The sequence below is a fragment of the Schistocerca cancellata genome, chromosome 7 (assembly GCF_023864275.1).
Source record: "Schistocerca cancellata isolate TAMUIC-IGC-003103 chromosome 7, iqSchCanc2.1, whole genome shotgun sequence".
Lineage (NCBI taxonomy): Eukaryota > Metazoa > Arthropoda > Insecta > Orthoptera > Acrididae > Schistocerca > Schistocerca cancellata.
This window is the reverse complement of record NC_064632.1, coordinates 306,827,836-306,842,193: the sequence shown is the minus strand read 5'-3', so window position 1 is coordinate 306,842,193 and position 14,358 is coordinate 306,827,836. Positions and strand designations below refer to the sequence as shown.

The 14,358-nt window shown below is 41.1% G+C and overlaps 1 protein-coding gene across 1 annotated transcript in view; it reads left to right on the top strand.

Moving 5' to 3' along the window:
- Nucleotides 1-14,358, top strand: part of LOC126092472 (multidrug resistance-associated protein 1-like) — a 409,434-nt gene that overhangs the window by 212,521 nt on the left and 182,555 nt on the right. The window contains exons 15-16 of the mRNA XM_049908086.1: nt 11,048-11,247; nt 11,463-11,639. Coding sequence (XP_049764043.1) covers nt 11,048-11,247; nt 11,463-11,639 — 377 coding nt within the window. The remainder of the gene's footprint in view (nt 1-11,047; nt 11,248-11,462; nt 11,640-14,358) is intronic.

Here is a 14,358-nt window from a genome sequence, read left to right as displayed (position 1 = left end):
GCATTGGTGTCCGGTCAGCCTGCCCCACAGGTATAGTGGTCCTACTCAGGTCACAGCTAAGTGGCTGCTGCATATGTTGGTTGCACCGGTAGCCTGTGGTTTGGCTGACTGCTTCCTCAAGTGCAACTCATGGACCGCATGTTCAATGCAGAAGGGAAAGAGCCATCTGCTGTTGTTGTAGTGAGCCTTAGCTTTGGCCATCTGCCCAGTGCAGCTTGGCCACTGACTGCAGATGGCTCTGCACTTGGAAGACCACAAGTTCATGCCCAAACCCTGCCCCTCTGGATGGCAGCTTGCAGTCTGTCAGCTGATGTCACCCAGAGATTTGTGGCCAACAGCCCCTTTGCCCCTCATGCTGGCACAGCTGCGATGTGCAGCCTGCCATGCCACAGCTATGGTGTCCATGAAGGTTAGTGCTGGTTTCAGTGGGGCGGTTGGCGTCTGATATCCATCACTAGATGTTGTTGTGATTGGCTGGAAGTTAAACAATCATCATTCTCTATGGTTCTAGATATAGACAGAATGGCGACATGACTCCCAAATTACAATCTCTGGGCTCGCTTATTTATACATCTTTTCCCTATGCCTCTTATGCAGTACCTCTGGAGGGGAAATTGCTCTTTAATAATTAGAATTTCAGCTTTCCTCATCCCGCTTTGACCCTACAAAATGGTCACTAGGCACTGTTGTAACTGCAACATATCAGTTCATCACCACATGTCAGTGCCCTGTGCTACCCTATGTCAGTCTTGTGCACAGTGCCCTCCAGCCATGTTTCTCACCACCAAGCAGTATTGTAAACCTGCCTCATAGAATCATTTCCTAATTATCCACATCAGTGGCTCCTGCCATCTGGTTTGATGATTGGTCCCTTAACTACTACATCCTAACTATAGCTGTGTGAAATTTACAAGAATTCCCAAATCCATGTCTGCATTTCTTCATGGTGCAGCATACCTCCTGCTTTCCAAGAAGTTTTATCCTAACTCATGCTCCTACTCAACAATCTTTACTCTAGTAATTTACATACCAATTGCCCAAATTCACTGTACAGTACGTCCCCTCACACTTTACTACTACCATGTAGCCCTTATCATACTCTATACATTAATTAAGATCTTAAAACTAATTGCTTTCCTGACCAATGCCGGTCAACCATTCTACTGATAATCAGTGTGTTGTTACATCCACAGCCTGTGCCCCCTTGCATCTTACCTGTTAATACAGTATGCAGAAGCCTGCTAGAAACGTGTTACACTGGTGGCTGATAAGCTCACTGCTAATACTTTGTACTCCTTTTCTTTCCAGAAATGGTGTACATGCTGCCACATTTGTTCTATCAAAATTCCCCATTGCTAAGAATCTGTTTCTATATCCAAGGACTGCAAAAGCTCTGAGTTGAGTGTGTCATTTAAATACATTAAATTTTGAGTGGGTAGTATCCTTCTGGCCAATACAGCATATTCCATGACAATGTCATAACAATCAGCCTCCTTCATAGCAATTCAACCATACAGCTTCCTGAATGAATACAGCATATAACCAATGTGTACCTGTCCTCTGGAAATATGTTCAGGCTGGCAGAAGCTTCTTCCAACAACTTGTTCCATTTACTGCCCCCAGAAACAAACTCATGTCACATGTCTGCATATCTGTCAATTCTTGGCCACCTGCACAGATCGCAACCTTCCCTTGTACACACCTTTTCAGCACTACCCATGACATGACCACGTTAATCTGTGTGTCCCAAAAAACAACCAACTGCCTGATTTGAAGTAAAATACAAAAGGATAAACTCTTTATTGAAATCTGGAGAAACCAATACTGGATCTGAAACTAATGTTTCTTGTTGAATTCTGCCTTGATGTCAAATATGTGGGGTCTAGGAAACCTGCCTTCTCGGATCACTAGACAACATTCAAACAAATTGTATTAATGAGTTTTTTACAAAATGAACAACAACAATACTTAACTTTGACAATAACACAGAAGTGTCACAAGCAAAGGGTGACATTCAAATAAGAAATCCTTTCAGTATAGAGAATTCCTAATACAAGTGAAGTAATACAGCTGGCTCTTCTATTCAGGTTGCTAGTCATAGAGCATCTGTAGAACTGGGCCGCAACAAGTCAGGCACAGCACTTATGTCCTCTTCGCACAGAGGCTGCTGCTGTTATGTTGTCATCTTGGAGAGGGGTTGGTCAGTGTGCAATTGGCTGCTGTCTTCTTCTCAGCCCTCTCTCCTCTCTCGTTCTTGAATGGAGTGCCAGTGCTTGACTTTATGCTGTAACATTTCTTTCAATTTTTCAAGTGCCTCCTATCATTCCTACAACTCATGTAACATTGTCCCCTTCTTCATCAACTTGTTCAAGGATTTGGCTGTGTTTGCAAGGTCTTTCACAAACCATCTATAATAATTACAGAGGCCAATGAATAACTGTAGATGCTTAGTTGTTTGTAGTATTGGATAATCCTGAACTGTGTCTTTTGGACAAGGATCGGTCTGTCCACCACACTCACTAATTATGTGAGCCAGATAGTTTACTTGAGTTTGCACAAAATGACACTTGTCAACACTTAACATCAAATATGCCTATCATAGTCTATTAAAGACATCATCCAAATGTCTCACATGCTCCAGTAAATCCTTTGAACAGACAGTTATGTCATGAAAATAGGCCAAACAAGTTTTTGGCTTTAATCTTCTCATTACTTCATCTACCAACCACTGAAAAGTAGTTAGTTCAGTTCAAATGACATTTGTTTGTAATGAAAATGTCCTGCTGGGATGGTAAATGCTGTTTTCAGCTATCTTCAGGCACCAACTCCAATTGGTGATATCTGCTCCTGAGGTCCATACTTGTAAAAAACTGACATTGACCATGATTATCCAAAGTTTCTGTGATGTTTGGGGCTAGATAAGCATCCAAAATGGTTCATATGTTTAGATTTCTGTAGTAACAACGGAATCTGTATTTTCATGACATATCTGCCGATTTCTTTGGAATGATGACAATATTTTAGCTCCAGAGACTATCACTCAGTTCTATGATCCCATCCCATTGTTACTGTTTAATTAAGTCTTCTACCAATGTTTGCAGTTGCTTTGCTATACAGTATGGTTTCATATAAATTTATGGGCTATCCTCTGTCAGTAAGTGATTTTGCATTATTGTGGTTGCTGGTAACACTCCATTCACATAAAATAGATCCTTAAATTTCAACAACAAGTTCTCCATAGCCATTTGATCACTGCCCTTCTAACTATCTACCTTTTCTCATAACACTTGTGTGTCGACAGTTTGCTTGTGGCTTCCCTCTAGGCTTGATCTGTTGAAGTCCTCATCTTCCAAGACTTTCAGAGTGATTATTATTGCAACCTTTGACAGAGTCACCTTTGCTCCAATAAGTTATCCACATTAACTGGAATCATCTGTTCCCCATTAATGTATCTCATGTGTGCTGAACTCCTGTGGATAAAACAATGTGAACTTTCAAACTCTTCACTGCCTAAGAGCGATTCATCCACATATAATGTTTCCCTCGGCAAATTGGTAACCACTGAAAACAACACTAACTTTCCTGTACCTGCTAGTATTTTATTCTGCTGATTGATCTTTACTGAGAATGTACACAGTTTAGTTGGTCTCACCCCCATGATGGTTGAACTTTGCACCATTGTCTCAATTCCAGCTGTCTCCTCCAGCTGTAGCAAAGTCCCACTGTGTTCCACTGTGTATTGCAAAAGATCGGTCTTAGCATGATGTTTGTTGAGAAAGTCCAGCCCAAGAGTCACTGAATAACCTTTGCCTATGCATACCAACACCTCCATGTGTTCACTGAACTTAGTTTTCGAGACTGAAAACTACAATACTGATGTACCCAATGATTCAACCCCATTATCGCCAACCTTCCACGGTGGCCCCAGTCTCCTCTTTTCCACAAGGTCCAGAGTGATAATGGACTTATTCACTCCGTTGTACACCAAAAATCTCTGTTTCCTGCTGCTCACTAAGCCCACTAAGCTGCATTCCTTCTGTGTACCAGCTTATGCCATGTTATGATCTGTCGTGACTGCCTTCTGATGGTTGAAGCAATCCCATTTGTGTTTAACAGCTCCTTCCCTTGCTGGTGCTTTTCACTGTTCCTACCTCTACACACTCAAATGCCTGGTGGCCCTCCTCCTCCTAAGTCCTCTGGATTCTCCATCTGTACCCACCGTGACATTTCAGTGGATGTACCCTACAGAAAAACATCCACCACTTTGTTTTCTGCCTCCTGTAGCAGTATCCTATCAGCTTCTGCATTCTGCATCTGTACATATGTAGCTCTCAGATTCTCTCTGGTTACTTGCACTGCTTCCTTACATGCCCCTCCCTATCACATCTATAACACTTTACTCCAGAAGCAAATGGGCAGTGCACCTCTCTCTGGTTTGTGTCCATGACCATCTCCTCTATGAGTATTGCATCCTAAGCACTCACTCACATTTAGGAGGATGTCAGTTCAAACCTCGTCTACTGATCCAGATTTAGGTTTTCCATGATTTCCCTAAATCGCTTCAGGCAAATGTCAGGATGGTTCCTTTGAAAGGGCACAGCTGTTTTCTCTCACCATCCTTCCCTAGTCCAAGCATGTGCTTTGTCTCAGTGACCTCATTGTCAATGGGACATTAAACAAAAATGTCCTCTTCCTCCTCCTAAGTCCTCTGGATTCTCCATCTGTACCCACCATGACATTTCAGTAGATGTACCCCACAGAAAAACATCCACCACTTTGTTTTCTGCCTTCTGTAGCAGTATCCTATCAGCTTCTGAATTCTGCATCTGTACATATGTTTTTGCATTTAGCTCTCAGATTCTCTCTGAGAACGCTTCCACAGATTCATTGTACTCCATCAACAATGTACTTAATTCCTCCCGAAAAAATCATGCACTCTTCTACTTTTGGTACTACTGGCACAATCCAGTGGCCCACTCCTAAAATACATGTGCTTTACTCAGTGTCTCACGGTAGACATGAGCATTGACTTCCCCCACCAAATGCTTATTAGCAACTTGCAGGGTTACTTCATCTGACCATCCATGTGCTTCTTCAGTGTTCCTGACATCCTTAACAAAAATTGTCATGTCCTCCATTGCTTTGCCTGAAAAAGGAATTAATCAGTGGGACTATGGCTGGGTCATTGGGTCATATGGAACAGAAGGAGCTCTCAATCCAGGCTTACTTTCCTGTGACTGATTGTGACTGATCATGACTCTCTTTACGAGCCTCTAATTCATGATTATTTTCAAAATTTTTCTATTTCGCACCTTCAAATTGCTCTGTTCATGCTTGCATTTGCTGGGTTTAAAGCAGCAACTGCGTCTGAGCCAGTACCATGTATTTCCACCATTTTGCATACTCTACTTCCACCGATTTTTTTTTTTTTTGTTTTCTTAAAAGAAAGACCAAACAAACACCCATTTAACCACACATGAAAAATGTAATCTCAAATTAATTCCTCTGGTGAATTATTGCTCATCTGCACTCAGTACAACTACTACACATATGACCATTATGCCTACATACAAAGCAAAGAGCTGCTACAACTCTGCTACACTGCACCTCATGCCCAGAGAAATTGTAAAGTGAACACCTCACTGGCCCTTAATTATCACATCCACCATTACCTCTAAACAAAGATAAGTTTATGGGTTCCTGTGGCTTCACAAAAGTAACTCTAAACATCATGACACTAGCTCACACAACGAACTCTGACAATGAGAGCAAACAGCAAAAATAATATAAATAAAACTTACACTCAGTGCACCACATTGTGCTGAGCTGGTACCTACATCAAGTGCCACTGTCTCACTTACCAGTCACTAAAACCAACTCTCTCAGTAAAATGTAGTGTTGGAAATGGACAAACACTTTCTGACACAAAGTATTGTGTTGGAAAGTGAAACAACAACTTCGTTACACCAAATGGTTACAACACTCAGAATTCAGGGGTTGTAATATTTAAGAATAACTGAGAGGTATGGTTTGGGAGAGAGGTGTGATTCATGCTAAAGCATGGAGAGAAACACTGGCAAGTGTGTCATTAAGTTTATGGCGTTCATGGTTCACAGCCGGCCTTTTGCTGATCCCAGTGATGGCGCTGCACGGTGTTAATGCATGGATCAGCAACACACCAGTGCCACAATCTGCTGCTTCAGCATCTGGTTGCACAGCCTTCCATACATAGTGCCCCTGTTCACACTATGGCTAGGTGGGCACTGAATGTTTTGGCCTGGGACATTTCCAACTGCTCCTTCAAGTGCAACTTGTGGACCCCATGTACAGTGCTGAAGGGAAACAGCCATCCTCTGTGACTGTAATGAGCCTTAGCAGCTCCATCCATCTATCCACGACAACTTGGTCAGTGACCGCAGCCAGCCCTACACCCGAGAGGTCACGAGTTCTTGCCCTGAACCTGGCCCCGCAGATGGCAGTTTGCAGTCTGCTAGACAATGTCACCCAGAGATCGGAGGCAGTAGTCCTCTTGCTCATCACACTGGTGCATTTCTAAGGTGTGGCCTATCCTGCCGCAGCTGTGGTGTGTCCATGTAGTGGATTTTGACAGCAGTTTTAATGGTCCAGTTGGTCATGGATCTCCATCACCAGGGGTTGTCGTGGTTGGTCTGCAACTTAAATGATGGTCATTCTCTCCAGTTCTAGATGCAGACAGAATGGGAACATGACTGTCTGATTTGAACCTACTGGCTCGCTTATTTATATGTCTTTTCCCTATGCCTCTGATGCAGTTCCTCTGGAGGGACAAGTGGAGCACTTTTTAATAATTACAATATCATTTCCTCAGCCTGCTTTGGCCCCTACACAAAGGTCACTAGGTGCTGTTATAACTGCAATGTATGGGTTATTCACTGCATGCCAGTGCCTTGTGCTACAGTGATTCACAGATGTATCAGTGCATGCTGGACCATGCCTTCTTGTCTGTGAATGGTGTCATAAACCTGCCTCACAGTAGCATTTGCTAAATATTAACATGGGCCATGCCTGCCTTCCACTGTCACTATTGGTCCCTTAACTACTACCTTTCAGCCATAGCTGCACAAAATTTACAAGAATTCCATGTGCGTGTTCTTATTTGTTGCACAGCACTATGCCCTTCATACTAGCTTACCCGTGTTACTAATGTCTTATTCATTACTAGACCTACTCAAGCACCACCCCTATTTGACTTTGTGTCTATAACACTGTATTCATCTGTCCAGAAGCCATGTACTTTCTGCCACCACACTTCCCTAATTTCCACTCCAATTTCAATCTATCTTTCCCAATTTAAAGGATCTACTATTCCAAGATCTGACCTAAGGAATGCCAGTTTTGTTTTTCCTGGCGATGACATGCTCCAAAAGGAGGTCTAGCTGTGGGACTATTTTATCCTTGGAAAATTTTACAGTAGTGGATCAATTTAACCATACAGTAGAGCTGCATGTCCTCAGGACAAAAAGAGCTACTGTAGTTTCCCCTTGCTTTTAGCCATTTGCAGTAACAGCTGACTAATGTTACAAAGTCAGATCAACCAGTCTTCATGACCATTGCCCCTGCAACTATTGAGAAAGCTGTTGCCCCTCTCCAGGAGCCATTGGTTAGTCTGGCCACTGCACAGATACTCCTCCATTGTGATCGCATCTATAATGCAGCTATCTGTATTACTGAGGCATGCAAGCCATCCACTTCAGCAAGGTATGTGGTTCACGAATGGGCTTCATTTATAGCTTTTCATAATTTATTGTTCACAACAGTATGCTCCTCCCCATGAACCATGGACAGATAGCAGTACAGTAGGTGCAACCACAATGGAGTGGTGTCTGTCGAGAGGCCAGACAAACATATATTTCCTGAAGAGGGGCAACAGCCTTTTCAGTAGTTGCAAGGGGAGTAGTCTGGATGATTGACTGGTCTGGCCTTGTAACATCTACCAAAACAGTCTTGCTGTGCTGGTACTGTGAACAGCTGAAAGCAAGGGGAAACTACAGTCGTAATTTTTCTTGAGGACATACAACTCAACTGTATGGTTAAATGATGATGGTGTCCTCTTGGGTAAAATATTCTGGAGGTAAAGTAGTTCCCCATTCAGATCTATGGGCATGGATTACTCAGGAGAATGTCTTTATCAGGAGAAACAACACTGACATTCTAAGGATCAGAGCATGGAATATCAGGTCCCTTAATCAGGCAGGTAGGTTAGAAAATTTAAAAGTGGAAATGGATAGGTTTAAGTTAGATATAATGGGAATTAGTGAAATTCAGTGGCAGGAGGAAACAGACTTCTGGTGAGGTGAAGACAGGGTTATAAGTACAAAATCAAATGGTGCTAATGCAGGAATAGGTTTAATAATGAGTAACAAAATAGGAACACAGGTAAGATACTATGAACAGCATAGTGAACACATTATTGCAGGCAATATAGACATGAAGTCTACACCCAACATAGTAGTACAAGTTTATAAGTCAACTAGCTCCACATAGGAGGAGACTAAGGAAATATACGACGAGATAAAAGAAATTATTCAGATAGTTAACGGAGATGAAAATTTAATTGTCATGGGGACTCAAATTCAACTGTAGGAAAAGGAAGTGAAGGAAAAATAGTATGTGAATATGAACTGAGGGGAACAGAATGAAAGAGGGAGCTAACGGGTAGAATTTTGCACAGAGCATAATTTAATCACAGCTAACACTTGGTTTAAGAATCATGAAAGAAGGTTGTATACATGGAAGAGGCCTGGAGACTCCAGGTTTCAGATTGATTATATAATGGTAAGAGAGCTTTTGGAACCCGATTTTAAATTGCAAAGCATTTTCAGGAGAAGATGTGGATCCTGACCACAATTTATTGGTTTTGAACTGTAGATTAAAACTAAAGAAACTGCAAAAAGATAGGAATTTAAGGAAATAAGACCTGGATAAACTGAAAGAAACAGAGGTTGTAGGGAGCTTCAGATGGAGCATTAGGGAATGACCGACAAGGATGGGGGAAAGGAATACAGTAGAAAAAGAATGGGTAGCTTTGAGAGAAGAAATATTGAAGGCAGCAGAGGATCAAGTAGGTAAAAAGACAAGGGCAGGTAGAGCTTCTCGGGTAACACAAGAGATGTTGAATTTAATCGACAAAAGGAGAAAAATGTAAAAATGCAACAAATGAGGCAGCTGGAAGGGAATACAAACGTGTAGTAAATAAGATTGACAGGAAGTGCTAAGCAGGAATGGATAGAGGACAAATGCAAATATGTAGAAGCATATATCACTAGTTGTAAGATAGATGCTGCACAAAGAAAAATCAAACAGACCTTTGGAGAAAAGGGAACCAACTGTATGAATATGAAGAGTGCAAATGGAAAACCAATCCTGAGGAAAGAAGGGAAAGCAGTAAGATGGAAGGAGTATATAGAGGGTCTATACAAGGGATATGTACTAGAGGGCAATATTATGGAAACAGAAGAGGACATAGATGAAGATGAGAAGGGAGATATGATACTGCAAGAGTAATTTGACAGAGCACTGACATAAGTTAAAACAAGGCCCCAGGAGTAGACAACATTCTGTTAGAGCTACTGATAGCCTTTGGAGAGCCAGCCATGACAAAACTCTTCCATCTAGTGAGCAAGATGTAAGAGACAGGTGAGATACTGGAGACTTCAAGAAGAATATAGTAATTCCAATTCCAAAGAAAGCAGTTGCTGACAAATGTGAAAAATACTGAAATATCAGTTTAATAAGTCATGGTTGTAAAATACTAACACAAATCATTTACAGATGACCAGAAAAACTGGTGGAAACTGTCCTCGGGGATTCTGAAGAAATGTAGGAACACCTGAGGCAATACTGACCCCATGACTTCCCATAGAAGACAGGTTAAGGAAAGATGAATTGATGTTTATAGAATTTGTAAATAATGTTGACAGGAATACTCTTTTTCAAATTCTAAAGGTGACAGGGGTAAAATACAGGGAGCAAAACACTATTTGCAATTTGTACCGAAACCAGATGGCAGTTATGAGTCAACATGTAAAAAAAGGGAAGCAGTTGTTAGGCAAGCATTAAAGGAAACAAAGGAAAAGTTTGGAATAGGAATTAAATTCCAGGGACAAGAAATAAAAACTTTGAGATTTGCCGATGACACTGTAATTCTGTCAGAGATAGCAAAGGACTTGGCAGAGCAGTTGAATGGAATAGACAGTGTTTTGAAAGAAGGATATAAGATGAACATTAACAAAAGCAAAACAAGGATAATGGATGTTGTTGAATTAAATCAGTTGATGCTGAGGGAATTAGATTATGAAATGAGACTCTTAAAGTAGGAGACGAGTTTTGCTATATGTAAAGCAAAATAACTGATGATGGTCAAAGTACGGAGGTTATAAAATGTAGACTGGCAATGGCAAGAAAAGCCTTTCTTAGCAAGAGAAATTTGTTAATGTCAAGTATAAATTTAAATGTCAGGAATTCCTTTCTGAAAGTATTTGTGCAAAGTGTAGCCATGTATGGAAGTGAAACATGGACAATAAGCAGTTTAGACAAGAAGAGAACAGAAGCTTTTATAATGTAATGCTACAGAAGAATGCTGAAAATTAGATAAGTAGATCACATAAATAATGAGGAGGTACTGAGCAGGAGTGGGGAGAAGAGAAATTTGTTGTACAACCTGAACAGAAGAAGGGATTGGATGGTAGGACATATTCTGAGGCATCAAGGGACCACCAATTTAGTACTGCGGGGAAGTGTGGAGTGTAAAAATCATACAGGCAGACCAAGAGATGAATACAGCAAGCAGATTCAGTAGGACAAAGGTTACAGTAGTTACTCAGAGATGAAGAGGCTTGCACAGGATAGAGTATCACACAGAGCTGCATCAAAACAGTCTTTGCACTGAAGACCACAAGAACAACAACAGCAGTGTGCTTTCCACTTCAATTCATAGCTAACAGCACTCTTTAGAATTGTAATTAGTAGATGTAAGTTTCTTCATTAAATTCTTCTTTTGCATTTTTAGTGGCAGAATATCCTCTTGTCATGGAAAATGGTACCTTCAGCTGGGGCCCTGATGAAAATCCAGTATTGCGAAAAATCAATCTGCATATCAAACAAAGTTCATTGGTAGCTGTTGTTGGAACTGTTGGTTCAGGAAAGAGTTCACTGATATCAGCATTTCTTGGTGAAATGGACAAAATTACTGGCAGGGTTAACACCAAGGTAAATGTTACCATTTATTAATAAAGCATTATGTGAAATAATTTGCTTTATACATTGTTGTTATCGAACTTTAATGTTTTAAAATAAGTATCTACAGAGCTCTCTCATTTAAGCTATGCCATTAATGTTTTACAAGCTACTGGCATAGAATAAGGATTGTTGTGTTACAGTTGCTGTTTATTTGCAACATAACTCTAAAATTGTCAATATTGCAGGGCTCAATTGCTTATGTACCACAGCAGGCATGGATACAGAATGCTACTTTGAAGGATAACATTTTGTTTGGTAAATCCCTAGAGCAGTCCTCATACCTACAAATAATAGATGCATGTGCCCTTAAACCAGATCTGCAGATCCTTCCAGGTGGTGATCAGACAGAAATTGGAGAAAAGGTAAGAATAATTTGAAATTCAGGATCACCTCAGATAAAAAATATATTTATAATTTTTTTTATCAGGAGCTTATGATTTTGCTAATTTTCTGTCTTTCTTATTTCTTCATTCATATTTTGTTAGTATTTGAAATGGTATGACATAGAATCACTCCATTTCATACCAATAATGAATCCATATTGTTCAGTGAAAGTAAGCTAAACGCAATGATATATATAATAGAGGGAAAATTTCACATGGAAAAAATATATCTAAAAACGAAGATGATGTGACTTACCAAATGAAAGCACTGGCAGGTCGATAGACATACAAACAAACTCAAACATACACACAAAATTCAAGCTTTCGCAACCAACGGTTGCTTCATCAGGAAAGAGGGAAGGAGAGGGGAAGACGAAAGGATGTGGGTTTTAAGGGAGAGGGTAAGGAGTCATTCCAATCCCGGGAGCGGAAAGACTTACCTTAGGGGGAAAAAAGGACAGGTATACACTCGCACTCACACCCATATCCAACCGCACATGCGACACTCGCACTCACACCCATATCCAACCGCACATGCGAGTGTATACCTGTCCTTTTTTCCCCCTAAGGTAAGTCTTTCCGCTCCCGGGATTGGAATGACTCCTTACCCTCTCCCTTAAAACCCACATCCTTTCATCTTTCCCTCTCCTTCCCTCTTTCCGATGAAGCAACCGTTGGTTGCGAAAGCTTGAATTTTGTGTGTATGTTTGTGTTTGTTTGTGTGTCTATCGACCTGCCAGCACTTTCGTTTGGTAAGTCACATCATGGGAAACATTCCATGTGGGAAAAATATATCTGAAAACAAAGATTCTGTAACTTACGAAATGAAAGTGTTGATACATTGATAGAAATAATAACAAACACAAACACACACACAAATTTTGAGCTTTTGCTATCCAAGGTAGCTTCATCAGGAAAGAGGGAAGGAGAGGGAAGACGAAAGGATGTGGGTTTTAAGGGAGAGGGTAAGGAGTCATTCCAATCCTGGGAGCGGAAAGACTTACCTTAGGAGGAAAAAGGACAGATATACACTCACGCGCACACACACTCACACACACACATATCCATCCGCACATACACAAACACAAGCAGACATTTGTAAAGGCAAAGAGTTTGGGCAGAGATGACAATCGAGGTGGAAGTACAGAGGCAAAGATGTTGTTGAATGACAGGTGAGGTATGAGTGGCGGCAACTTGAAATTAGCGGAGGTTGAGGCCAGGTGGCAACAAGAAGAGAGGATATATTGAAGGGCAAGCTCCCATCTCCGGAATTCTGACAGGTTGGTGTTAGTGGGAAGTATCCAGATAACCCGGACGGTGTAACACTGTGCCAAGATGTGCTGGCCGTGCACCAAGGCATGTTTAGCCACAGGGTGATCCTCATTACCAACAAACACTGTCTGCCTGTGTCCATTCATGCGAATGGACAATTTGTTGCTGGTCATTCCCACATAGAAAGCTTCACAGTTTAGGCAGGTCAGTTGGTAAATCACGTGGGTGCTTTCACACGTGGCTCTGCCTTTGATCGTGTACACCTTCCGGGTTACAGGACTGGAGTAGGTGGTGGTGGGAGGGTGCGTGGGACAGGTTTTACACCGGGGGCAGTTACAAGGGTAGGAACCAGAGGGTAGGGAAGGTGGTTTGGGGATTTCATAGGGATGAACCAAGAGGTTACGAAGGTTAGGTGGTCGGCGGAAAGACACTCTTGGTGGATCAAAGGCAGAGCCACGTGTGAAAACACCCATGTGATTTACCAACTGACCTGCCTACACTGTGAAGCTTTCTATGTGGGAATGACCAGCAACAAACTGTCCATTCGCATGAATGGACACAGGCAGACAGTTTTTTTTTTGCAAAGTTTGTAGTTCTAAACAATGTTCCAGACTTTTCCATTGTGCCAGTTTGTTTGTTGCTGTTTTGCAGGTGTCATTTTTCAATCTTTTAAAATAGGTTTAAGCTGTTCTTACAGATCAAAAAAGGCCACACTAACTGAAAACACATAAAATGGGAGCTGCATTCCCATTAAGGTGTAGACTGTGACAACCTTGCTTCTTAAAAACAATTTTCTGTGTTCATTTAAATTACTACAGAGATAAAATAAGAAGCGTGATAAGAATCACAAAACATGGGACAATCCTAAACAATGCCCTTCAGCTTTTGGCTGCAACTCTTTACTGTTATATCTATTGTCCTTAGGCCAAAAATTCTGCTAATTTTCTTTAGGCTAAACAAAGATTAACACTCTCTGTACCAGGCCTATTTTATGCACCCGTCCCTAGAAACCGGGCAATTTTACCAATATTAAAAAAATTACTGCATCAAATCTACTGTTTGGATTGTGGCAAATTTGGTACCATCTTGAAGCTGCACATTTCTACTTTAATTCTGAGTGAAAGAAACTACTTTACAATGCACAGCTTTAAGGTACAGTTATAGAAATCACTTAGATGTTTTAAGAATTTAGAAAAAGTCATACGAATAAGGGAATACAATTGTGATTTATTTTTAACCAAAATTGTGGCACTACATTACATGTTTCTGATAGTATACAGTATTACATATAAATTTCACACAGAATCATATTGTTTTTTAGTGTGGAAAATTTTAAAGCAAGGTTCCAGGCAGAGTGCAACGCCACACTGTTCACATTCGTATCGTGTCTCTTTGCGAGAAGCCTTGCCACTCTGTTTCTTGCTCC